The sequence below is a fragment of the Suillus subaureus genome, assembly GCF_016647635.1.
Source record: "Suillus subaureus strain MN1 chromosome Unknown BJ212scaffold_11, whole genome shotgun sequence".
Classification (NCBI taxonomy): domain Eukaryota; kingdom Fungi; phylum Basidiomycota; class Agaricomycetes; order Boletales; family Suillaceae; genus Suillus; species Suillus subaureus.
Window position 1 is genome coordinate 429322 of NW_024538567.1, and position 26356 is coordinate 455677.

At 43.7% G+C, this 26356-nt stretch overlaps 6 protein-coding genes across 6 annotated transcripts; 1 reads left to right on the forward strand and 5 right to left on the reverse strand.

The window, feature by feature from the left end:
• Positions 1-8978: 8978 nt before the first annotated feature.
• BJ212DRAFT_1479573 (uncharacterized protein) lies at positions 8979-9498 on the forward strand (the record flags this gene model as incomplete). The annotated part of the gene is made up of 3 exons (XM_041339909.1): positions 8979-9064; positions 9123-9260; positions 9312-9498. 3 exons carry the CDS (start codon positions 8979-8981, stop codon positions 9496-9498), a joined length of 411 nt encoding a protein of 136 aa, XP_041194437.1.
• A 2540-nt stretch (positions 9499-12038) lies between these two features.
• On the reverse strand, positions 12039-12878 carry BJ212DRAFT_1479574 (uncharacterized protein; the record flags this gene model as incomplete). Its single annotated transcript, XM_041339910.1, has 2 exons — positions 12039-12376; positions 12458-12878. 2 exons carry the CDS (start codon positions 12876-12878, stop codon positions 12039-12041), a joined length of 759 nt encoding a protein of 252 aa, XP_041194438.1.
• A 3025-nt stretch (positions 12879-15903) lies between these two features.
• Positions 15904-16851, reverse strand: BJ212DRAFT_1298648 (uncharacterized protein; the record flags this gene model as incomplete). The annotated part of the gene is made up of 5 exons (XM_041332719.1): positions 15904-16191; positions 16251-16333; positions 16396-16620; positions 16662-16762; positions 16832-16851. 5 exons carry the CDS (start codon positions 16849-16851, stop codon positions 15904-15906), a joined length of 717 nt encoding a protein of 238 aa, XP_041194439.1.
• Positions 16852-18601: 1750 nt separating this feature from the next.
• BJ212DRAFT_1268835 (uncharacterized protein) lies at positions 18602-19657 on the reverse strand (the record flags this gene model as incomplete). The annotated part of the gene is made up of 5 exons (XM_041330756.1): positions 18602-18698; positions 18747-18823; positions 18873-19025; positions 19084-19251; positions 19298-19657. The coding sequence occupies 5 exons, from the start codon at positions 19655-19657 to the stop codon at positions 18602-18604; spliced, it is 855 nt and encodes a 284-aa protein (XP_041194440.1).
• Positions 19658-20921: 1264 nt separating this feature from the next.
• BJ212DRAFT_1268802 (uncharacterized protein) lies at positions 20922-21260 on the reverse strand (the record flags this gene model as incomplete). Its single annotated transcript, XM_041330752.1, has 1 exon — positions 20922-21260. The coding sequence occupies one exon, from the start codon at positions 21258-21260 to the stop codon at positions 20922-20924; it is 339 nt and encodes a 112-aa protein (XP_041194441.1).
• Positions 21261-21622: 362 nt separating this feature from the next.
• On the reverse strand, positions 21623-21959 carry BJ212DRAFT_1221380 (uncharacterized protein; the record flags this gene model as incomplete). The annotated part of the gene is made up of 2 exons (XM_041329387.1): positions 21623-21792; positions 21845-21959. Coding segments are annotated over 2 exons (285 nt in total), but the record flags the coding sequence as incomplete, so codon positions are not given.
• Positions 21960-26356: the final 4397 nt, after the last annotated feature.

Below are 26356 nucleotides of genomic sequence, written 5' to 3' on the forward strand. Positions count from 1 at the left end.
GTTTCTAGGTAAAGAGTCAAGAGAGTCAAAGGCAGTCTTTATAGGTTTTCAGGATTTCTTGGGCATTGTCTAGTTCTTTTTCAGGAAGCCAGGAGTTATCTGAAGAAGGGTAGCCCTTCCATGATACAAGGAAGTGTCATTTTCCTTTTACATTTCCCTTATGGGCAAGAATGGCTTCTATTTCATATTCCTCTTGTCCATTGATGATGTCAGGGGGTGGTTTGGTGTGGTTTGGGCCATGGACTTCTGTTTCCCAATAGGAGGATAACTCAGAAGCATGGAAGACAGGGTGTGATTTCCAGGAGGTAGGGAGTCAGATCTTAAATGTGATAGGGGAAAGAACAGCTTCTACTGTGAAAGGACCATAGTGTTTAGGGGCAAGCTTCTTTGAGGGTAGTCCAGTGATAAGGTTCTTTGCCGATAACCAAACTTTCTCACCAATCTTCCAGGGTTCAAACTTCTTTCCAAAGGTCTGATCAGACATGCATTGCATGGTGAGATTGTGACAAGAAATAGTTTCTTCTTGGATCTTCTGAAGGTATCTGACTTGGTCTTCTGCTGCAGGGATGGCAGAGTTTGGGAGAATATAGGGGATTCCTCGGGGTTCATAACCCATCATGAGGTGGAAAGGGGAGACATTGCGGGCATCATGCTTTTGGTGGTTGTGGACAAATTTGGCCATGGGTAGATGCTTTACCAAATCAAGAGGAGTGGAGCAGCAATAGATGCGGAGGTAGGTTTCAAGTTCCTGATTCAGACATTCAGTCTGTCCATCAGTTTGTGGATGGTAGGTGGTGGAAAGTGCGACTTCATAGTTGAGGAGTCTTCTGAGTTCTTTGGTGAATTTAGAGGCAAACTGAGGTCCTCTGTTGGAAATGATTTTGTGAGGGGGTTCATGGTTTTCAGGGCATTGGCAAGGTCATTGTCAATAAGATGGGAAAACATGATATCAGGGAGGAGTGTGACATTAGAATTATCTGAGGAATCAGAAGAGTGATCAGGGCATTGTGAGAGAGCATCAGGAGCAGCAAGTTTGCTTCCTGGGACATGGTGGAGTTCAAGGTTAAATTCATTCAGGGTTAACTGTCAACTCGGCGAGTAAGATTCTGTGCAGAGTGGAAGTAGAGGAGGTTCTTGTGATCAGTGAAAACGATGACAGGGTGAGGGTTCCCTTCAAGGTAGTGTTGCCATGCTTTCAAAGCACAGATGATAGCAAGGAGTTCACAATCATAGATCTGGTAGTTTTGTTCAGTGGGGTTAAAGGATTGAGAGAGATAGCTGCATGGGTGATATGCGCCATTCACATTGGTCTGAAGGAGAACTGCTCCAGTGGCAACAAGTGAAGCTGTCATATCCACATATCCAGATCTCAGATCTGACCCTTATCTCATCTCAGATCCACATCTTATCTCTGATCCTATCCACATCTTATCTCCCTCCAACATCTCGTCATTCAATTTGTCCACTCGTCCAGTCCAGTCCACAACTCATCCGAATCCACAACCAGTGCTCATCTCCTTTCGGTAACCCCCTAACTCTGGTATTTCAGTTATCTGTATATCCGTCCTGCTCCCTGATCCATTACTACTTACCAATAGACTACCCATATGCTTCGTACATAGCCTTGGACTCTGCTGATTGATCATTCCATTAGAAATCTATAGTATATAACCTCCTGTAACTCTCTGTAGCACCTCAGTTCAAATATCATCTTAGTTCTACTCATTCCCATCCTCCAGACTTGGGTATCTCTACTCTCATCACTCTCTGAGACTTAGGATTGATTCCTATAGTCTATCCATATCTGCCTCTGTCTCCGACAGTCTATTACCATTAGTTTCTAGTCTGGACTCATCCAGATTAGCCCTACGATACCTATCCTGCATCTGGAAGTCATCTGGATCCACTACGATACTCGTCTGACCTTCCAGACATGTTAGTCTTGCCTTCCTGAAATAAGGGGCAATACTCAGGTAAGAGGCACAGTGCACAAGCTGAGGCTGAAGCCCTTTGGATCCAGTTATCCCTTGAGTATGACCTTAACAGAAGCGTCAGTTGTGAGGGTAAATTGTCAAGAAGGGTCAGGGTTATGGAGGACAGGTTCTGATAAGAAACACTGCTTCAGTTTCTCAAAGGAGTCAGTGCAAGATTGTGACCAAGTGAAGACAGCATCTTTCTTCATTAAATCTATCAGGGGTCATGCAAGGTTGGAGTAATGGGAAATGAAGTGACAATAGAAGTTGCAAAACCCAAGGAATGAGTGGACTTCATTCACTGACATCGGAATTGTCCATTGACTGATGCCAGATAGTTTGGCTGGATCCATAGCAACTTGTCCAGGGCAAATGATCATTCTGAGATAATCAACTTCTTGAGCATCAAAGGTGCATTTTTTGGGTTTCAGGAAAAGGGTTTCTTTTCAGATGATATTGAGGATATGGCAGTGTTTGTTTCTGGTGTTCTTCTAGGGTCTTCGAGAAAATGAGGATATTGTCCATATAAACAATCATCCAGCCTTCAGCAATCTCCTTCTGGAAGGTTTGATTCATATAGGCTTGGAATGTTGCAGGGGAGTTGCATAAGCCGAAGAACATCACTTTCAGTTCAAAGAGTCCAAAGGAGGTAGTGAATGCTGCTTTCCAGCAGTCATCAGGGTGGATCAAGATATTATTATATCCAGATCAGACGTCCATCTTGGTGAAATACTTGGTGTCCCTTAGCTTGGCGATGAGAGGGGAAATCAGAGGAAGGGGATAGGCGTTCTTTATCATCCATTCATTGATGTAACAATAGTCTTGACAGGGTCATAGAGATCCATCCTTCTTTCCTACAAAGAAGAATCCGCTGGCTTGCAGAGATTTCAAAGGTTGGATAAAGTCTTAGCAATGTGTTCATCAAGAAAAGCTTTCACAGCATTGGTTTCTTTTGGAGATAAAGGATAAGTTTTTGCGGATTTTGGAATATATCCAGGTTTGGTTTTGATTCTATGATCAACACCTGGTTGAGATGGGGGAAGTTTGTTTAAGCTGTCTTTGGTGAAAACATCGGCAAAGTCATGGAGACAATTGGGGACAAGTTCTTCAAAAGTTTTCTTCTTCTTTTCTTGAGCATCTTTGAGAGTGAATTCTTGAGCTTTATTACTAGTTTTCAAGTATTCTTCATCTTCTTTGGTTTTTCGTGCATAGATCCAAGAGTTTCTTAATGGGGATAGAGCTGCAGCTCGTCAGATCTCAGAGGCAGATGTGCCATCACGTGTGAGGGGTGTGTCGAAGGAGAGATTTTCAAAAAGGGTAATGGAAGAGCCGTCTTTGGCATATTCGATTAATACTTCATCATCATTGATAGGGTAAGTGACAGGGTCATCAACCTTTTGAAGGAAAGTTGGTTCAGTGGGAATGTCATCCCAGACATTGTCTTTGGTGTCATATTGAGGTAATAGGTCTTCATCAGGATCTGGCCAGAGAGGTGGAAGTGGTTCTTCTTCTTTCTTCTTTTCTTTTCAGCATTCAAGAGCTCTTTTCCCATTTATGGGAAGTGGAGCATAGACAGGTTTGAATTGCTCAGGGTCTTCTTCTTCAATTGTGACTTTCTTGCGAGGTGAAGGAATGAAGCCCCATTTCTTCTTGAATACTTCTTCTAGTCAGAGTGATCTGGGAGTAGAAGGAAGTTGAAGGGTGTCTTTGGCCCAGTTGATATCAGGGTTCATGGCAGAGAGCCAAGGTTTCCCAAGGAGGATCATATCGTTGTTGCTCATGTTCATGACATTGAATTTTCCGATCATGAGTTGATCATCAATTTTGATTGCAAGATGGCAATAATGGGTGATGGGATCTTTGGAGATTTTTCCATCAGCGGTTCGGATAGGGAAAGGTGTTTCGAAGCAGTGTGTCTTGATTCTGTGCTTCCTCACAAACATCCAATGGATGAAAGTGGCAGCTGCGCCACAGTTGATAACAGTGGTGGTTTGCAATGATTTATCAGGGTGTATGGAGGAAAAGATGGTCACCAGGACCCTTAATTCTTCAGTTTTTCCTACATTGTGTGTGATACGTACATTGATACAAGGAGTGGCTAAGATTGTGGTAGGCTCCTGGTTCAAAAATCCATTGTTCTGGCACTAAGATCTTCTTTGTCATCAAGATCTTCAATCTTGCTGGTGTCTTCTTCTTTAGGCACTGTATACCTTATCATCTGCTTTCCTTTATAGTTATTCTTTCTGGCATCTCCATTTTGAGGATGGAATTCTTGGTCATTAGATCTATGACCAACCTTTCCACAGGAGAAGCATTTCCCTTGCTTCATGTGTTATGAACTAGGATAGTTCTAACAACAGATGACTCGATAAGAGTTAGGACTTCTGTCGAGATTCTGCACAAGATGATAAGTCAAGCATATGATGTAAGCTAGATCAGAAGGAGTGCTTCTAACTTAAAGTATGATTCAGATGACAAGAGATTGGAGGTCTCAAGTGAAGGATATCCCAGGTAAAACCTAGTAAGATTAAAGTAAAGAACTAAAGCATATAGGAAGACTATTTATAGTGAACTACTGTGCTTTAGGGCAGGTGTGAGAATGGAATGAGTCAGAGATAAGGGATGTGTAAGCAATAGCAAGAATTGGTCATCTAGCAATGGCAATGGTGATTGTGATGTAATACAAGGTACAAGTCAGGGATAAGTCTAGTGGCGGCATCATGTGGCTCATGACGTAATACACAGTAAGGAAGAGAAAATGAATAGGGGCATACATGGTTGTAACATCATGTATTCCTTCTTCTCAGCCTCAGAGAGGCAATCAATGTCCATAGCATTAGGATTGTTGTTTCTAGGGGTGAAATGCAGGGTAGATCGTTGATCATTGAATTGGGTGTTTCTATTATTGTTCTGGGGTCTATGGGAAAGGAGAAGTTGATAGGAGTTCTCAATGGATATTACCTTCTTGACTATTCTGTCAAGGGTGTCAGGGATCTCTCTGGAATTGCAGAGTTTCATGATGAGTGGCTGTTTAAGGCCTTGGAGGAAGTAATCCTTCTGAGCGTTGAAGCTATAGATCTCAGCTTGGTTACAGAGCTGTCTGAATGTGGCTATGTACTCGCTTAAGTCATTGCCTTGTTTAAGGGCATGGAGCTTGTGAAGCGTGGTGAAGGTTCAACAACTCTGCTAGGCTGCAGAGCAAAAGAAAGACAGAAAGAAGGGGCTCTCACTCTGGGGTGAGAGGAAAGCCTACTGACTCTCTAAATGTTGGTCGAAGTGTGCTGAGTGATATGTTTGACCCTTAAGGGAAGCAAAGAAAGCAAATATCCACAAAGTGACACCAGGTCAACTCTGGTGAAGCACGCTGAAAGCATGTGCACGGGAATGTCAAGCATGTAGGAGCGTGAAGTGTGGGAATAAGGTGCAAGCTGTGCGCAAACGTGTAGAGAACTAGTGAATGGTGTGAAGATGTGAACTGAGGCTGCTGAGTGGAGGGACTGATGATAATTGACTACTGCTGAGGGCTAGGGCAACAACTGAAGCATGCTAACTGAAGATAATGATTCTCACTCTAGAGACTAACTGACATGATGATGGTTCATATCTTCTCTGGTGGTGGTCTGTGTATGAAAAAAACTTCCTAGGCCACAGGTAAGCTGTGCCTAGGTGCACTCCCAGGGCTTGGAAGTGAATAGGGAGTGCTCTATGTATGTAAATGAGATAAGGACAGGGTCCATGATGAAATAATGCCATACAAGTACTAAATATGGTCTGATAATGAGAATAAACGAGGAAGGACTCACTAGGGAACTGGTTGGACAATGGATGGATGCTCTGGGATGCTGCACAACAAAGTGCGACCAAGTGCGGGAAGAGTGCGCTAAGTGCATGCGTGGGAATGCATCATGTAATGTGGGAAAGCATCGCACCTCTGGCGCATTTCATGGGAAAGTCATAGATGGTGAGTCATAATATGGGCGATATATGCCTAGAGGAATCTTGTTCCCTACATCTCCTGGGTACTTTAAATACTGAGTGTCCCCACTCAGAGCGCATCTGGTGAGAATCTCGGGTAGTACCAGCAATAATGGTATGTGATGATCAATGAGTCTGATGTGTGCATGTTTGGAGCCTGGTGTGATGAAGTGCAATGAGGCACGGGAAATGTGTGATGCATGCGAGCGTGGGAAAGTGTGTTGCATAGTGTGTTGCATAGTGTGAGGATGGTCGCATATGGCAGATTGTGCGAAGGGACTCTGATGCGGGGAATCATGATCTGAGCTCAAGACTATGGTAGTGATGATTATGTGAGGGATGCTTGGCTAATGGTATGACTGATGGCACAAAATGTGCGAGGATATGTCGCATGAGGCGCGGGAAAGTTGCGCATGAAGTGCGTGAACTGCAAGACTGCAAGACTGCAAGGAAGCATGAGGGGCTGATTGTGTGATGAGGTCTGGGTCCAATGTGTCTGCAGGGGTACAGGGTGAAGGCCAGCAGTCCAAAAGCGATCCAATCCATGTCCAAACCAAGTCCCACTAGGTGATCTAACTATTAGGGATTGAATGGCATGAGTAAAACTATAAGCAAAAATGTGAAAAGTGAAAAGTGCGAAAAGAGAGAGCAAACTGTGCAGATGTCCAAGTCCAACTTGGCTTCTTCGTTCTTCTGTCAACTTCTATTCCTTCCTATGCGTTGCAAAAGTGTGAGACTGTGGCGCATATGAGGTGCATGGTGTGGGAATGGTGCGCACAAGCAGTGCATTCTGAGGTAAATAAGGTGTATGTGGGAATGCATTGCATAATGTGGGAAAGTGTCATGCCTCTGGTGTGTTTCACAGGAAAGTCAGAGATGGTGAGTCATAGTATGGGTGACATATGCCTAGAGGAATCTCGTTCCCTACAGCGGTACCAGCTGAGTTGATTGGGTTAAAGGTTTCTTCAAACTGAGAGATGAATTCATCCCAAGTTCCATATCCATTCTTTTCTCCATGAGTGGATGTGGGGTCAAGTTGCTGAGCATGTCTGATGAAATCTTCCATCCATGCTGCAGCTGTGCCTTCTTTCATGAATGAAAGGGTGAAGGCAATCTTTCTAGTGTCGGTGTCATAGATTCCATCATTTGTATCTAGATAAAGTGTGACAAGGCAAAGGAACCTAGAGGTTCCATCTCAATTTCTATCAAAGTCGGGTGGTGTGCAGATCTTTCTTTCAATTGGTTTAGGCATGTCATTGTCAGTGTTGTTGTCAGTGTTGGTATCTGGTTCAGGGGTTGGAAATCTAGGTGGTGCTACCAGTTCAACGGGTGGGGCATCAGGGATTTCTTCATCTCTGTCTTCTACAAGTGCTGGTGCACTTGTTTTGAAATGAGAAACAATAGTGTGATGTGTAATGGATGAAGGGCCTGGGACAGCAAGAGTAGGGAGAACAGGAGTGTGGGGAGTGTCAAAGGATCCTCATGACAAAGAGGTTTGTCTAGGAGAGTTGGGTGGGTAGGGACTGTATGGGATCCCAGATCATTCAGAGAAAGCCTTCTTGCTTTTCTTGGAAGGTGCCACTTTGGCAATCAATCAGTTTTGTAGGTTCAAAGAGTAAAGCCCCTACAGATGGAGGGGTTCAGATGTAACTTGAATCTTTTGTTATGAACTCAGATAGAGCGTCATTCCAATAAAGGAATCAAGGATCAAGGTTGATCAAGGACTAAGCCTTATCAAGTCAACGCCTCCCTCAGGAGTGATCATCTAGACTCCCACAGGATCTAGAGTTCAAATGGGATAATGGCTAGCCTCCTTCCCAAGGAGCTAGAGTTCAAGTATGAAAGAGAACCAAGTAGATTCAAGTTAGAGAAAATACAAGTGGTAACTAGAGTTTATATACATAGGGGGAATTGTGCACAGACCATGCTGGGCAAAGGGTCACTAGTACTAGGAATGGAAGGTTCATGGGAAAACAGAGTATGAGTCAAAGATAAAGGAGACCATGAGGAAACAGCACAGTGAAAGGAAGTGTTAGAAGTACAGCCACAAGGTGTCCGCAGTGATGATGGGAAAAAGAGTGGGGTACTGTAACAGTTTCTCCTGGAGCTTCTTCTAGTCTTCCTTCGTCCATATGAACTCACTGGGGAAGTCAGCACAATTATAGGATAGGACTGTGAATTCCTTCGCCTTGAGTGTCACAGGCAGACTCTGAGGGGAGAGGGTACTAAGGGCGACATGGGCTAGAGCTAGCGAGAGGGATTCTGCAAGTTTAGTATAAGCAGCCCTAGTAAACCAATAGTTGGACACCAGAAAAACAATGATACATCAAAAAGATGTGCTGATGTAAATCTCGCTCATGTGCCAACATTTGTTTGTCTATCTGCAGCTGTAAAATATCATTCTGTAGGACTTTAATCTAAACATCAAGATGTGTACATGCACTGCAAGTTAGTATATTTCTTTAAAAAAAATCAGTTGGTAAAGCTTTGACCTGCTCTTCAAGGCACATATATGCACTCAACAGACCATTTCCTCCCTAATTATCGTGTTCAGCTAAATAACATTACCATGAATTGTCCTTACCATGTGTCCATCCTCTTGCTGCATAAGAAGAGGTGAGTGAGACAGCCTCTGTTGAAAAAATGGATCCAAGGATGGAGAAATAATGCTATCTGAATGCAATGACCCATTCGAATCAGGGGAGGGAGACATCATAGAGTCCTGCTGGTGAGAAAAAGGAGGTAAACTGCCTGCAGCACAATTAGGAATATTAGGGTATGGAGTTTTGTAATTCTCCGAGGGTATAAAGTCATTATACTGGGGGAAGGAATAAGACATGGTGGTATAAGAGAAACACATTGGACACACATAAAGACACACTGCAAGATGCCCAAAATGCGCTCACATGACCACTGGAAAATCCCAGAGTCTGGGGATATTTCATTAAGTCCTCAATGCAGAGGATTTCATATCACTCTAACCTAATACCCTAATGCCTATCATAATTGACTCTGTTAATATGCTTGAGGATGTCATTTTCCTTGACATTGACAACATTGTTCCTTCGTGGAACATGTACTGCTTTGCACTGGATATCCACTCTCCTGGATGCAAGGTAAATCATCTGTCATTCTCAATGCCTATCTCACACACATTCTTGTGTTGCGCTTCAGAGATGCCCAAATACTTCAGTTGAAAAATGGTATGGATGAGGAAGACAACTTACAGCTCCAGACATCAGAAGACAAGCCAGTGCTCCAGACTCTAGAAGATGAGGAAGAAGAGTTGGTGGTCCCAGTCCCCATTCCTCTGTAGATTTCCAATGCCTGATTTACTGCTTACTTGCTTACTTCTTGCAGCAGTGCCTCTCCATGTAACCTTCTTACCAGGCACCTCAAAAACATGAACCCAGATCCAGACAATTCTACTGTACCTTGGCACTACTGCATACATCCAATTAATGAATCTCATCTCAACACCAAAGCTAAGAAAAGAAATGCTGATGAGCAGGAGCTCCAAGAGAGGTTCAAGAAGCCACAAAAACTTTAATTGATTTATGCCACCATTCTTACTGTACTCCCACTATTCCATTCATTTTTGCTACTCTCTCTTGGTCAAGTGGGGTGCTGCTTTGAACAGTGGTTGCAAAAATTTAGACAAAACACAGTACATAGGGTGTGACCACCAGGTATAGGCAGGAAAGTAATCTACAGAAATGAATATCAGATGTGACCTTGTTAAGGTCACGTGCTCAAGGGGGTTGGATCACAAGGGCTTGGCCTCAGCTCATACACTGTGCCCCTTTCCTGAGTATGTGCCCTTAATTTCCAGGGGCTAGAACAGTTGTCTGGAGTTTCCAGGATTTGACTAGGGCAGACAACAGATGTCTGGATCTGAAACATGAGATAAATCCGATGGACATCCAGATGTTACTTGGGCAAGCAGATAAGACTAATCTGGACGAAGTCTGGACTAGAAACTAACAGAGGATAGACTACCTTAAGGTAGAGTCAGAAATGTAGTCTAGGATGCAATCCTAAGACTCAGAACATGACAAGAGACTTGTCTCAAGTCCGGAGGACACAGGAATGAGCAGGAACTAAGATGATATTCAAACTGGAGTATTTCCGAGAGTTACAGGAGGTTTATATACTGTAGGTATCATATAGGAATCAATCAGCAAACATAAAGGCTATGTACGAAGCATATGCAAAGTCTATTAGTAAGTAGGACAGATCACAAATAATGAACACTGGAAATGAAATGTATGTAACAGATCAATAATCAGAAGGGAAACATGGTTAACTGGAGTCTGGGGACAGGGGAAGTCTAAATGGGGTTGGGTGCTCATATAGGGTTTGGATTCTGGAAGGAAGATAAAGATAGATCAGATCATTTGAGATCTGGATCTTGGATCTGGATATCCAGAGAAGTGGATTTAGAATTGAGAGTCTGGAATGGCATATGACAGACCTAAATGAAGGATGCGTCAAAGGCAATGATGATGTTATTAGCACTCATTGACAGTGATCTCATGAGGACACACATACTGACATGAGCATGGTCTGAACAGCTGGCCAGTTCATATCACATCCAGATGTCACATGAAGAATATTCAGAAACTGTGCAGAAAGCTTTCCAGATAGTGGAGAGTTGGCAGGCAAGAATGGGAGTGCTGATACTTACAGCTGTGGTGTGCTGTATCTGCCAATGCCTGCCTCATCTCTGGATCATGGTCAGCCATGACAAGCCTAGAATATAACATACAGCAACAATCTCAGTTCCAATGGACAAGAAAGCAGCTTGCATTAAATGATGGATCTGTAGTAATATCAGAATGCAAGATCAGGATATGGTACTTGGTACACACACAAAGATGAATTCCACCTTGCCATAGTGATAAAAAATGTCAGCAGGTGCACTAAGAAATTGCATGAAACTCAAGTACCAGGTGCTAAAAAGTAAGAGGTGAGTGATTGCAAGAAATGAAGGAGGAAGAATGGACATACAGACAATCGTCCAGCTATACCAGTAATTCCAACCCATGGCAAAAGAGAATGCAGGGTCAATGAAGTGCTTGGACAGTTACATACATGAATTAGTAGAACAAGGAGAGAGCATTTTTATGTCTGCACTGAAGTGGTGTGCCAGAAAATTGATGCTGATGATACCACTAATACTTGACAGAAGTGAGAATTCACCAAATGAAAGAAGAAAAGTCAACACACCTGATCCATTGCAGGGTATGCTGTGAGGAAGCCTGAATAACCAGGTGCAAAGCCAGCACTTCCCTGTGAAGTGCGAAGGCCTGATACAAGCCTTCATCATTGCCTCAGTGGCAAAAGTGGGAGGAGAGTTGAATCGTGAGGTGCAGGGATTGGTCAAGGAGGTACAATAGTCTAGATAGAAAATGAGCAAAAAAAATGGCTGAAATGGGTGGAGGTGGTGGAAGGGGAAGTAAAGCTCCACTACTTAGTCTCAGGGAGGAGATGGGCCATACTGGACTTCATAGGGAGGGGAGTTGAAGCAAACCAAAAAGAAAGGACACTCACTGAAAGGAAACACCTTCATATCCAGTGGAGCAGTTAGAAATCAAAGAAATAAGAAGTTTAATGTCCAACCAGAGTTCAGGGCCATCATATGCAGGCAGGAGCCTCTGGAAGGGATTAAACTGGATCAAGAGAAAGAGTAAATGAACTAGAATTAGATGAACATGATCATGTGGCCTCAACCTATCTCAATAATACTGAAACCAAATACTGATTGGACATTGAAAATCTGTGCAGCATCCCAGGAAGTCAAAGTGTAACCAAACATCCACCATACTATCTGATTCTACTGTCAAAGCATGATGTTCTTCAGCTTGTGCTACAGATGTCTGAAATCTTGAACAGTCTTGCTAAGCCAAGTGGTAAGCGTAACAGGCTGGAAGTCTTCATCATTTTCCTTGAGTGGTGATGTCACTTGAGGAAAAAGTGCCATGCCTTTATTCTACCTGGGTCCGTCCTCCCTGCTCAGATTGTCTGTGTGCCAACTTGGTGAGTCTTCCTTGTCCCTTTATTCCCATAGCTAATCTTCAACTGCCCAATCTACTCATCCTCATCTGCTTCATCTTCAATCTCTTCATCAACAGTCACAAGCCCAAGCCCAGGCTTCTCGAGGAGGAAAAAGTGATCCTTCACTACCCCAGATTGGAGTTTAGGATGGTGAGGTATCATGGCAATGACAGACTGGATGGACTTCACACTGACTAGCTGCAGTGCCTCGTCACCATGATATTTGCAAGACCAAACAGTCTGCATTGACTTCTGGAGTAGTTCTGGATCCAGGCAAGAGTAGACAGAGACCATTGCAACAGTGATAAAGCAATATACTTCATCATTGTGGTACTCCAACTCTCTGTCATTCTCATCATCATTTATGTTGTCTGTGTGCTATAACAGTGAGCTGTGCATAATACAAAACCTGTGTGATTTCGTTCCTGTCATTGATAGTGACCTGAATTTACAGTGAGATGCTGGGCTCATGACATCAGGAGAGACAGTCACCTTGACATTTTGTGCCATATGGACCTTCTCTGTATGTTTGAGTGTTTCCTTCCATGCACAGCGAGTGACCTGGCCATTTGGAAGCTGCAGTCTTGCCCAGCATTTAAACTTTGGAACAGGCCCATCTAGGAATTCATGAATCAATTGTGTCTCAGTCTCACCTGGGTGATAATTGTATCTGGCACAAGCCCTGAGGAGAACATAACTGCCCCCGAGATCAATGGAATAATTTGGAATTGGATTGTCAGGTGGTTCTAAGTCTGGAATCATGACCTTGAGGGCATTTATCTGACACTGGCAAATGGCAAGGAAGGTGAGATTCGAAAACGGATTGGAAGGCTGCCGAATCTCCATTCCCAGCATACCAATGACTTGTTCCATAGTCCACTGTGCATAACATGCAGATGGACCTGATTGAAAACCTTCAGTTGCTAGATGGTTTCCCTGGTGAGCACATGGCCAAACAAAATGGATTTGGTCTGCTTGTCACTGATAGTATATACATTCAAACTCATACTCCCATTCACAGAAACTCCTGTGAGACTATGCTAACTCATGATTTGGACACCTCACACAAACTTGCAGAAGTTTTGCCAGTACTTGTTGGGCAAGATACCATAGAGAAGACCTGGGCCAAGGCCCCATAGCCATAGGATAAATTCCCAGGCTTGGTAGTAAGTGTTGATCTTTTCGGCAGGATTGTGTGGGGGGCGATCAAATGAACCAGGGAGGTATTGTGCACATGCAGCTATGGTGGTGCCATGATCCATCCAAACAGCCTTGTCTCAGAATATGGCCCAGTCCCACAAGTCTCTATTATCTGTGGCATCGCATCTCATTGTGCCATACCACAAATCAGTCAGGAGAGAACCCATATTGGGGCCCTCAAGGTGCATGATATTGGGGGTGAAGCATTCAGGAATGCTAAACATGTGGTTGGGCAAGAGACCAAGCAATATGCTTGGCTTGATGATACCTGTTTTGAGCTGCTGCTGGTTATACTGGGCTGTGGTTGTGGTGGAGACAACATGGTAAAGATTGTCAACATAGTCAGAACATGGTGATAATGATAATTTGTTCACATCAATATCATTGTGATTGCATCCAGAAACAGTATAATTGAGAGGCTTGAGGAGTACAGGGTAGTATTGTGGCTGCCTATGCTTGTGGCGTCTGTTAAGAACCATGCTCAAAGGAGAGAGAGACTGACTCAAAGGGGCTTGGCCTCAGCTTGTATGCTGTGCCCCTTACCCAAGTATGTGCCCTTCATTTCAGAGGAAGTCTGATGATGGTCCAATGAAGTCTGGAGGACTTCCGGAGGCTGGCTACTCTGGTGGAGAGTGTGGGAGGACTTCCAGAGGAGTGCAGGAAATGTCCAGAGGAGCACAGGAGAGTTCTGGAGGAATGCAGGAAGTGCTCAGGAGAGTTCCCACTGCCAGGTAATACTTCTACAGGAAAACAGGATGGAAGGATAGGAGGTCCAGAGGACAGGAGGACAAGATGTCCGGAGGTATGGAGGACAGAACATCCGGAGGTACAGAGGGCAGAACATCTGAAGGACAGGATGCCCAGAGGTATGAGGGACAGGAAGGAATAGGGGCTACATCGGATGAAGTCCAATGTAGAAGCAAATGGAGGTAGACTACCCTAAGGTAGAGTTGGAGGGACAGGAAGTGGACCTAAGTCTGGAAAGAGGGTAAGTGCCAGAAAGGCAAGACTCTAGCCTAGGGAAGCAATCCCTAGACTTGGGACAGAGACATAGGGGACAAATCTGAAGGTCCAGAATTCCAGCCTAGGGAATCCATCCCTAGGACTTATGGAAAAGGACAAGACTCAGATGGACTGAAGTCCAGAAAAAGATTGGGCAAGTAGAAAAGGATCTAAGATGAGAGAGCAGGAACTAAGATGATATTCACACTGAGGACTCTACTGTAGTTGTACAGGGGTTATATACTAGAGGCTATCCAAGAGGATCAGTAAGCAAAGGAGTAAGGCTATGTACCAGCATGTGGAAACACATTGGTAAGTAAGACAGAACATAAGTAAATGAACTCGGAGATGAAACTAGTACAAGGATCAATCAGCAAGATGGAAACAGAAATAACTGAGAACTGGAAAGGGGGAGATGCCTAAATGGGGATAGGTGCAGGATCTCGGATAGAGGGTGGGAATAGGTCCGGAGATCTGGGGATCCGGAAGGCAGGGCAGAAACAGGACTGAGATATGTGAGGTGGTGGATGTAGTCTGGAATCTGAGAGGAGGTAAAGTCTGGATGTCTTGCTGGACTGGAATGTGCATAGGGTGGACAGGATAGGGGATCCAGGAATGAGTCGGATATGGGGTCCGGAAATAGGTCCAGAAAGCGTGGGAATATGATGGGATCTATATCTGGCATATGGGATATGACAGCATCCCTTGAGACCACAGTACATTCTACATCCATTCTTCCCAGTATGCCCAACCATTGAGCTCAGACAAAGTAGGCCAGGACCATCTGCAGTTCCAAATGCAAAAAAGAGATTTGACTTAAACACCCAGTCCTTGGATGCATCCCATATATGAAGCCCTTCCTTCTGCAAGCCCACAAGATGGTGTAGACCAGGAAAAAGGAAGGATTCAATGAATTTTGGCTTATTCGGCCCAGGTATGATTCCACCTGGGAGGACATACTTCTTGTAGCATAGGTCAGGAGGGAGATTAATAATGATCCAAATATATGTATATCCAGCAGTCAGACTCCTTGCTCTTGTAGAGTTGGGTGCCATCAATCAATAACATGAGAACAATATCATTGTCTTGAATTTTTCCTTCATTCACAGCTTTCAGATATTCCATTCCTGTAATGATATCATCATATGCAGAAAGCTTGCCATCTGCAAGTTCAAGCTCCTTGAAGATACATTTTGTCCACTCATCACAATAGCACATGTTGGTCACTGCTGCAGGGTCTCAATAAAGTGTCTGAAGTTGTGGACCAATGGGAATGGTGTGAAAGACCTTGACAGGTGACTTCACTTTGCCATTAGAGGCTTCATATTTGATCTGATCATAGCAATAAGAATGACAATGGGGACAACAGTCAAGAAGTGCATAGTCTCCTGTGAAAGCTGTGCAGCCCTCTGTGCATATGTCATCTACAATGGACTCGATCCCACTCATCTGTGCAACAATACACTTGATTTCATGGTGGGAAGGAAAGACTGTCTGGATAGCATCGCAAGATGGCTTTGTGGACATTATTATATGCTTCTACAGCAGAATGTTTGAGTGTGAGATAGGTATAAATAGCTAAGTAGAGATAGGGATCCTCAATTTTGAGTTGATGCTGAGGAGGGTTTTGGAGACAATCAAGAGCATCTGGATCAAGTGGCAAGAGACTGTCATCTAAAGTGGAGCATCGAAGGGCCTAAATAAATGAGATAGTTTGCAATATATCTTTGTACCCACCAACACTGGCAAGACATTGGATGTCATCTAAATTGACATCTTGTATGGTATGCTGGTCCTTGTCACCAGCAGGAGAGTCTGGTGGAGGTGGAGAATGGCCCTTGTCACAAACAGGAGGGTCTGGCAGAGGTGGGGAATGGCTCACACCATGGACAGGATGGTCTAATGGAGGTGGGGAATGGCCCTCACCACAAACAGAAGGGTCTGGGAGATCATTTGCATAATGAATGTCGCCATCATTGTAAACCTGTACAGGTCACAACTTGTCAATCAATCAAACAACAGTTAGTAGGTAATTGACTTTACCTTGTCTTCTGTAGCATTCTTACCAACACCCATATCCACATCACTACTTTGATCAGAGCATGTGTGCTCTCTTGTGTGCTCTCCTAATATATAATTGCATTTATTAGCACATTAACATTGTAGACAATACTAGTTCTTGGCTTACCAGAGGCACTTGATGAAGCAATTGGAGCATTTGCTTGTGCTTGCGAGACTAAGAGTGCTTGAAGTTCTGGAGTCCACATGTTTGCATCACTGTCCTGAGCTTTTAAACAGTAGTACCGAGTTTTGGAGACTGTCTGAAGGTGGCCCTTGCACACAACCTGATACTCTTTTGGTAGTGGCATACTAGTGAGCAAGAGTATTGTGATGGTAGAGCCATTACTAGGTGCTGCATGCAGCATGCAACAATGGAGACAAGAGACAATTGACCTTGCACAATCTCAGAGATTATTGCAAGCTGTTGTGTACCAAGTGCAACATGCAGTGGCGATGATAAGAGATAATTGATCTCGTACAATTCCAGGCAAGTGCTATTATTAGTATTAAGCTCATCAGCCAATCTCACACAATCTCAAAGGCTTCTCAAGTTCCTGCACAACCTTGCAGCAACCTCAGCCATTCTCAGAACAGTGGGTTTTCACTGGGGCTGAGTGTCCAAGTCACAGATATAAGAAGTGGGATGGATTGTGGTCTTCCTATAGTATAGGAACTTGATGACCACCCTGGTGATAAGAGTCAGAGTGACTCAGAGTGCAGAGGAGGCATGGATGAGGTTTGATGTGAACACAACATTGATGAGGCATTGATGCCCTTGATGTGGCATGAGACAATACTTGAGTGCTGTCTGAAAACAAACATTGTATCTTGGAATTCATAGCAACATAAGTGTTTGAACATGAATTTGTGATGGTGTAGTCCTGTGTCACAGTGCATCACAACTGCAGCAGGTGCAACAAGACCACATCAATTTCACCTGATGGCCCAAACCTGTGGTTCCAGACACATGCCTTTGCATATATTGACACGTAGTAAATACTTACATATTTTTAAAAAAGTGTGAAGCTGACAAAAATTGAGAGGTTCAAACCCCAAACCTCTAGAAAGGTTCAGTTCTGAGTCTTGGCTGAACCTTGGACCAGACCATGCATCCAGTTTGGAAAGGTTCAGGTTTGAACCAAAGTTCAGAACTGGACTGCAGCAGTGCTACAAACTCGGATAGAGTGCTGTTCCAATAAAGGAATCAGGATCAAGGTCAATCAAGGACTAAGCCTTATCAAGTCAATGCCTCCCTCAGGAGCAATCAGTCTAGACTCCTGCAGGATCTAGAGTTCAAATGGGACAGTGGCTAGCCTCCTTCCAAAGGAGCTAGAGTTCAAGTTAGAGAAAATACAAGCAGTAACTAGGGCTTATATACATAAGAGAATCATGCACAGACCAGGCTGGGCAAAGGGTAACAAGTACTAAGAAAGGAAGGTTCATGGAAAAACAAGGTATGAATCAGAGATCAGGAAGACCATGAGGGAACAGCAAAGTGAAAAGGAAGCATTTAGAAGTACAGCCATAAGGTGTCCACAGTGATGGTGAGAAAAAGAATAGGGGTACTGTAACAGATTGTGCCAGGGTTAAATTGGAGAGAGCACTTCCATTGCATGGAGATCATTGGACCATTGGTATCATTAGTCCATGAAAGTTGCTCATGAGAAACTCCATGGATATTGCCAAGACAGGTTTGGAACCAACATCAGGAAAAACCCCTTTGTCTATATAGCTCTATATAGCTCTATATAGACTTCATAGATATTATAGACAATCATAGAATCTGTTAGGAGGTACCTGTTATAAAGAGCTTTTTTGCTTCACTATAGACAACTTCTACTATAAAAGTCTATTATAGATTTGCTTTTTTCCCTTCCTTTTCCCTTCCCTATGAGAGTACAATAGCTATTAAAGTAAGAGTAACTATGCTTTACTTTTATTGCTCTTATTAGGGTAGCTGATTATACCTCACTAGTATACTAGCCATAAGCAAATCAGAAAATAGCACACTAATAAAATCATATTTTCAAACAATAATAGAGGCTTTACTACTACAGAGCACTGTATGGAAGGCATCTACTAGGATCAGGATGCTTCAGCAGTAGTATCAGCATCACCAGCCTCAGGCACACTGCTACCCTCTGCAATCTCATTACTATCACCAGCACTAGCACCAGTAGCTCCAACTCTGGCAATAGCTTCCTGTTCCATGCTCTCCCATTCCATAAGGTCGTCCTCAGCATCAGAATGACCTTGCAAAGCTAGAAGGTCATGACCAGACTCTTTGCTGTAAATTCACTTACTAGCACATTGGGGTTTTATTAACATGATGCTCACCAGGCTTTCAAATAGAGGTCCCTCTTAAATTGCTTGAGCCATGTTGGACAGCTTTTGTTCAGACCATCAAGCTTCTTCATGAAGTGGGAGTAGCTAGTAGTAAAATGTTAGAAAGCTATACTTATGAAATTAAATACTTACTGGCTCTTAAATTGAGTGTCAGTGAATTTTACCTGAGTATGAACACTGTGTAACCAGGTATTTAGTGAGCATTCAATCTAAACAAAGAAAGGTTAGGATGTGAATTAATATTGAAAGACAACATACCACTGTGGCAATGAGAGCCAAAATACTATCAGGAACTTTCCTGAATTTGTCTGGGAATCTCAAAGCTTCATCCCTAGCTCCAAACCACTGAGTGATAAATAAATTCTTGAAGAGCTGGTTGCAAAAAGGCATCTTCCAGTCAAATGTCTTGTTCTAGTAAGAATCCATTAGAAGCGCCTTTACAAAATTCTATGAAGCTTATCAAACATACCTCAAGGTTCAATTTATCATAGAGAAAGGTGTCATTCTTGAGAATCCACTGAATGGTTTCTAACAATACAGAGGGTGACATGTTGCCAGGAATGTTGTATGAGCTGGAAGTTTTATGGCATGCTTTGGAAACCAACTCTCCTCTAAGCTGAGCACAGGCTCCCCATACCTAAGTTCAATTTAGGTAGCAAGATAATAGAGGTAATGAGACACACATAAGTGATCACTTGCTCCTTTGCATCATGATCAAGCTTCAGTTCTTCTACATGCTTCTTCAGAGCTTCAACATCTCCAACTGCATCCACTAGGCAAGCCCAAACTATTTCATTTTTGGTGAGGGTAGAAGGGAATGCATTCACAGTAGTAACATGAATGCGCAAAGCTCTATGGCCTAGCATTGCAATTCTACTGACCTTCTGGGGAAAAGTGGAAAGGCTTCCCCTCCTAGATGAAGCACCAATCTCTGATAAGGGAGTGGAGGAATGTGATGATTCAAAAGGGGAAGATTTGGAGATTTTACATTGACATTGAGTACAAGGGGGAGGTTGAGAATTGTCTTCACTGCCTTCAACCATCATCTAGAAGACAAAATGTCAGTAATCTTCATGCAAACTAACTTTCCCTTACCTCATCCATGGTATGAGACTTGCGAGTGCCCTGGACCATGTCCTCATCTTCATCTTTATCCTCATTGTCCCTATCCTCTTCATTCTCAGTCTCTGACGTACAGTGAATACAACACTTACCATGACCGTTACATCTTGCTTTTTTCCCTGTCTTAGCTTACTTTTCCATATTGTCTTGCATCAGTCTTCCTAGCTCTTTCTCTTCGTCATCTAAGGTATCAGGGAGCTGATGTGCTCTTTTTGAGAGAGAGCAATGCAACTATCATCCAGGTTGTCCAGGTTGTCCAGATTATCCAGGTCATCCAGGTCATCACCATCTTCTTGCTGCTCTTCATCCTCTGCAGCTAGTATATCTTGAGTGTGCTTCCTGGAAGCTACAAATAAGTAAGCAGTTGAATTAGTGTTGCAGATATAATGTTGTGAGATATACAGATTACCTTGTTGTACAGTGTTGAGATGCTCCTGAGCAGCCTTGGAATTGGCCTTGGACTTAGCCTTGGAGTTGCCATCTTTAGATTTGAGTTGGCTTTCTAGATGAGGTACCTTAGCATTGAGTATGATATGGTCATCCTGGCCCTCATTGCCCTCATTGCTCTTGTCCTTGTGCAGTACTGCAGCCTTCTTACTCTTGCTACTGCCAGTAGGCCTGGGACGTGGTAGAGCCTTGGCCTTAGCAGCAGGGGCATAATGAGATGCAGATGCTGCAGCAGGAGTAGATTTTCTACCAGAGCGATGCTTCATCTTGAGCAAGGGAGGGTTGGTGAATCTGCTGGAGGAAGCATCAAGGATTTTGAACTGTATTTTATAGACCCTCACCTTGTACTAGCAGAAAAAATTGGAAGCCATTCTACCCTCAGCGGTAAAAGTAAAGCAGGGCCTATGATGTTTGTGCTGCTTGAAGTAGACATTAAGATGAGGATGGTTGCAGTACATATTGAATTTTTTGAGTTGGCAACTAATAAGCAATTAGCTAAGATTATATCTGTATGTATCTAGAATGACTCAAAGGACATGTTATGCTCCCAACTGTTACACTCACTTTCCCACTGATCCATGGCTTTGTCTATGTGGAGAACTATAGATGCCCTTCTTCCTTGGTAGTGTAGATTAAAGTGAGTAATATTAGCAGAAGGAAATATGATAAAATCTCCTTGCAAGACCTCTACCACAAGACCGGTTTCCATCATGACCAGTTCACTGCCTACAAATACTCCTATGGGAAGGACAAGGCAAAAGTGTTTGTCATTACCGTCTCTATGTCCTTTGGTGTGACGTTGAGGTTGAAGACAAGTGATAGGAAAGGTAGCACAGGGGAGTGATGGTTGCCTGGTAGGATGCATGCACTAGCTTCAAGTAAATCATACTCCTTTGGCAGGAGTTCCTGTAGCTGGACAGTAAAGCTGTTAGTTGAGCTAAAAGATATAACTATCCTATGCACATTTTTTTGAATCCATTGAAAGAGGTCTCCAAATATCACCTTGACCAACTCGTACAAGTCTTGATTAAGAGCTGTCTCAACTGAGACATAAGGCGTGAACTGTGAATGGTTCATTCATATATCTCTCCTCTCCATCATGTAGGGATGTATATTAATTGGTGCTGCATTGCCCTGTCATGGCATTGTCAGTAAAATTGGATACATGTTGGACATGGGCAGAGAGTGCTAGAGTTGGTAGAAGATAGAATAGGTGGGGGGGTACAAGAGGATATATGTTGAGTTTTGTCCATGGTGGGGGGTGTTCCAATGTATAGCTGATTGAGAGAGCCAAGCAATATTAGACATGATACTGAGCTAGAAGTGCCAATATCCCATTCTTCCCAGCATTGTGGTACCAGAGAAAAGTGGCTAGAAACAATGAATGAGCATGATTTCCCCCAGACATTCATGACCAGCTCACTTGAAAATAATCAAATCAAAAAGCAATCAGATGCTTCCAAATTGGTACAATTGATATCCCTGGGAAGCTTATGATGTGCCAGAAGAGAAGGCAAAAACATGGATCCCATGCTGAGAGGAAGATGTCTACAAAGGATATTCACTGTAGGTATGATCCTATCCAAAATGGTTCTACCAATGGCAGTATCTGTGGCAGGTATGTTGAGCGATGGTACAATAATTTTGAGAATAGTACTTACTGGAGTCAGGCTGCCTCAGAGCACTGCCTAATTGCCAAGGTGAATTGCCTACCATTGAGCCCACTGTAGTCCTGAGCTCTAGGCCAGCAACCATCACTAAGATGTAGATAGTACCGCCAGCTGCCAAAGCAGCAAACTTGCTGCCAGATTGGACCCAATCTTTGAAAGTTCTTGCCAACAAGTAGTTCAACTTCAGAGGAGTAATGTGCATGTTGTATACCTCATCTACCATCATCATGGTGCCTACTCTCAAACTTACAAAATCACAAGGACTTGTAGACCAGGAAGGCATAGTAGGAAAGCACATACCTCTGATACTTAGTCACCTACTGGATGAGGCCAAGCATTCTCAAGAAGTTAACAGCCACATCCTGCTGTGAAAGACTAGTGCAATGCATGATCAGCTCTTCAAAAGATCCTTCCTGAAAACTTCCTTGATTGCTCAAAGAATTTTCAATCTGCTGGGCCCATGTTGCAGGATTGTAGCTCTTGGATTCTGAGTGTGCTGCACCTAGTTCACTGACTATAGCCTCCATTGATGCACTTCCCTTAATCCATGGGTTTAACCTTCACTTCCAGCTACCTTGGTTCCTCCTGTTCAGGTGCCTTCCCCCTCTTGGACAGTTTGGATTGGGAACATTATGGGCTGCTTCACATAGTTGATTGCCAGCTGCCTGCTTGTTACCATGTTCTAAACTGTGACATAAAGCTGATGCCTGATGTTCTGATAGGCCCATGTGAGCTGATGGCATCTCCAAATAGGGATCAGAAGGCATAGGAGGTGGGATTGGAAGAGGGGTTGTGTTAAGAACCATGTTGCTCAAAGGAGAGAGAGACTGACTCAGAGGGGCTTGGCCTCAGCTCATATGCTGTGCCCCTTACCCAAGTATGTGCCCTTCATTTCAGAGGAAGTCCAATGATGGTCCAACAAAGTCTGGAGGACTTCCGGAGGCTGGCTACTCTGGTGGAGTGCTAGAGGACTTCCAGAGGAGCATGGGAAATGTCCGGAGGAGCGTGGGAGAGTTCTGGAGGAATGCAGGAAGTGTTCAGGAGAGTTCCCACTGCAAGGTAATACTTCTACAGGAAACAGGATGGAAGGATAGGAGGTCTGAAGGTCCAGAGGACAGGAGGGCAGGAGGACAGGAGGACAGGAGGACAGGAGGACAGGAGGGCAGGAGGACAGGAGGACAGGAGGACAGGAGGACAGGAGGACAGGAGGACAGGAGGACAGGAGGGCAGGAGGGCAGGAGGGCAGGAGGGCAGGATGTCCAAGAGTTAGGAGGATGGAACGTCCAAAGGTATGGAGGGTGGAATGTCTGAAGGACAGGATGCCCAGAGGTACGAGGGACAGGAGGTCTGGAGGTCTGGAAGGAATAGGGGCTACATCAGACTCCATCTGATGTAGAAACAAACAGAGGTAGACTACCCTAAGGTAGAGCTGGAGAGACAGGGATTGAACCTAAGTCTGGAAAGAGGGTAAGTGCCGGAAAGGTGGAGCTCCAGCCTAGGGAATCAATCCCTAGGCCTGATGGGTAGGACAGACTTAGGTGGACCAAAGTCCAAGAGAGGATTGGGCAAGTCTAAGTTGATATTCAAACTAAGGAACTACAGGAGTATCTACAGGGGTTATATACTGAACAGTATCTGAGGGGATCAGTAAGCAAAGGAGCAAGGCTATGTATGAGCATGTGGAAACACATTAGTAAGTAAGACAGAACATAAGTAAATGAACTCAGAGATGAAGACTCATACAAGGATCAATCAGCAAGACAGAACAGGAGGTAACCGAAAGCTGGAAAGGCAGAGATGCCTAAATGGGGATCGGCACAGGATGTCAGACAGAGGGTGGGAATAGGTCTGGAGTTAATATCTGGAGGTTCAGAAATCTGGGGATCTGGAAGATGGGGTGGATACAGTCCAGAATCTGAGACAAGGTGAAGTCCAGATGTCTTGCTGGATGGAGTGTGCATAGGGTGGATGGGATAGGGTGGTATGGATCAGGCCAGCAGTGAGGATCCAGAGGTCCAGAGCTCAGGGGTAAATCCGGAGCATAGTCAATCCTACTGAGGTGTGGAGCACACAGTGGAAGGGGATCTGGGAATGAGTCAGATATGCAGTCTAGATGTAGGCTCAGAAGGTGTGGGAATATAATGGAATGTGGGTCCAGATTGTGGGATATGACAGATAACTATGATGTGAGGGTCAAGCTGGAACTCGGCAAATGCACCATGGATGTAGGTACTGATTTCATTTAGCATCTCTTCCCCAGTTCCAAGGTCTTAGCTGAGTCTAAAGTTGGGAGTAAGCTTTTGTTTCCTAGTCAAAACACCAATGTGACTGACTTGATGATTTAGTAATCTCATAATAGCCTTTGAGGCACAGCACCCTCCACTTTACAATAAAAACAAGCAAAGATGGGAAAATATCCCAGACCTCTGCTGCTGGACAGAAAATGTAGAGGTGGAAATGGCAGCTTTCCTCAATAAAATTGCAGTGGTGTGCAGTCACATATTGGGTGTGAAGCCCACTCAATTTTGGACTGCAGCCTACAGTACATCTTCACTTCTCAGCCATGATGCAAAGAGGAAGCCTGACCTGATACTGCTGAGTGATCTGGTGGCAGACTGGAGATGTGTGCAATCAGTTGGGGAGATGAAATTGTCAAAGTTGGAAAAGTTGAAGGTAGATATCTTCAATCAGTTTGCTTGTGAGTTCCAGCATCTGCAATATGTTTCTAAACTGATATGTCTCTTCCTACAGCTAAAACATCAATTATTTTTGCATTGCAGGACAACCAAGAATTTGTCCTCAGCTTGGGGTTCATCCAGGATGGTCTAGAGCTATTTAAAGTTGACAGAGGTGATGCTATCACCATCCAACACATTCCCATGAATTCTCATTGGAAACTATTCTTGTGCATCATTGTGTCTTTCACAATTGCCTGTGATGAAATCATTGGATCCAGTGGCTCAAAAAACTGTCCACATGTTTTGACATTTTTCACTATCTATGATATTGTGTGAGAACGAACAAATGCCTCAAGGACATGCTTATACCACATTGTAGTATGGCTTCAGGGCTTTCATTTGAGCCCTACACCGTAGGAATCGGTGGAGATATGGTGGAGACATAAGGCTTATAAAATGATGACTCATGTGGACAGTTTTTTGAGTGTATATTAAAACTATATAAATCATTATTTATGACACCACAAAAATCATGCCACTATTATATAAATTATGAAGTGGTGTCATTATGTTATTTTATGACTATATCTAACTATATAAACCAGAATATCTCATGTATCATAGTCATAATCACCATGAAAGCCATCTCCTCTGCTCAAAGAGATAATATCCTCTCTCTGTCTTATGCTAGCCTCTCTGCTTGCCAAATTTCCTCTAGAACTGGAGTATGCAAGTCCACTGTGGCCAAGTTTATCAAAGAAAGCCACCCAGACAAGGAAAACTCTTGTGGAGGACATCCATCCAAGCTTACCTCTACTGACAAAAGGGCTATTATCCAACATATCACTACAGGAAAGGCTGATAATGCTGTCCAAGCCACCCATTATATCAATTCCACCATCATTACCCCTGTCTCTTCACAAACTGTGAGGAATGTTCTCAAGGCAGCTCATCTCAAGGCAGTAACAAAGAAGAAAAAGCCTCTTCTCTCCATCAAACATAGGCAGAGAAGACTAGCCTTTGCCTTAGCTCATCAACACTGGACTGTAGAGGACTGGAAGCATGTTATATGGTCAGATGAGACCAAAATCAATAGGATTGGGTCAGATGGGAAGGTATATGTATGGAAAAAAAAAAGGGAGATGGCCTAACAGACAGAGAGGTTAATGGGACTGTCATGTTTGGAGGAGGTTCTTTAATGGTATGGGGCTGTATGGGATGGAATGGTGTGGGAATGCTTGCTGAGGTTGAGGGGAAGATGAATGCTGAGCAGTATGTGGACATTTTAAATGACCACTTGCTGCCTAGCTTGGCAGAATCAGGGATTGATGAAGAAGATATCATTTTCCAACAGGATAATGATCCCAAGCACACATCCAGAAGAGCTAAGGAATGGTTTGAAGAACATAACATCAATGTTCTTGACTGGCCAGCACAGTCTCCTGATGTCAATGTCATTGAACATCTCTGGGGAACACTTAAGAAAAAGCTTCAAGCCTATGAAAACCCCCCTAAAGGAGTATGGGAGCTTTGGGAGAGAGTAGCAGTGGAATGGGGGAAGATCACAGCTGAGGATTGCCAGAAATTAATTGAGAGTATGCCTAGAAGGATAGAGGCAGTAATTAAAGCCAAGGGAGGTCATACAAAATACTAGAATACCTGGTTATTATTGTAAAATACTTGAGTCAAAAAACTGTCTGCATGAGTCACCATTTTGTGAGCCTTGTATCTCCACCATATCTCCACCGATTCCCACGGTGTAGGGCTCAAATGAGAGCCCTGAAGCCATAAAGCCATACTACAATGTGGTATAAGCATGTCCTTG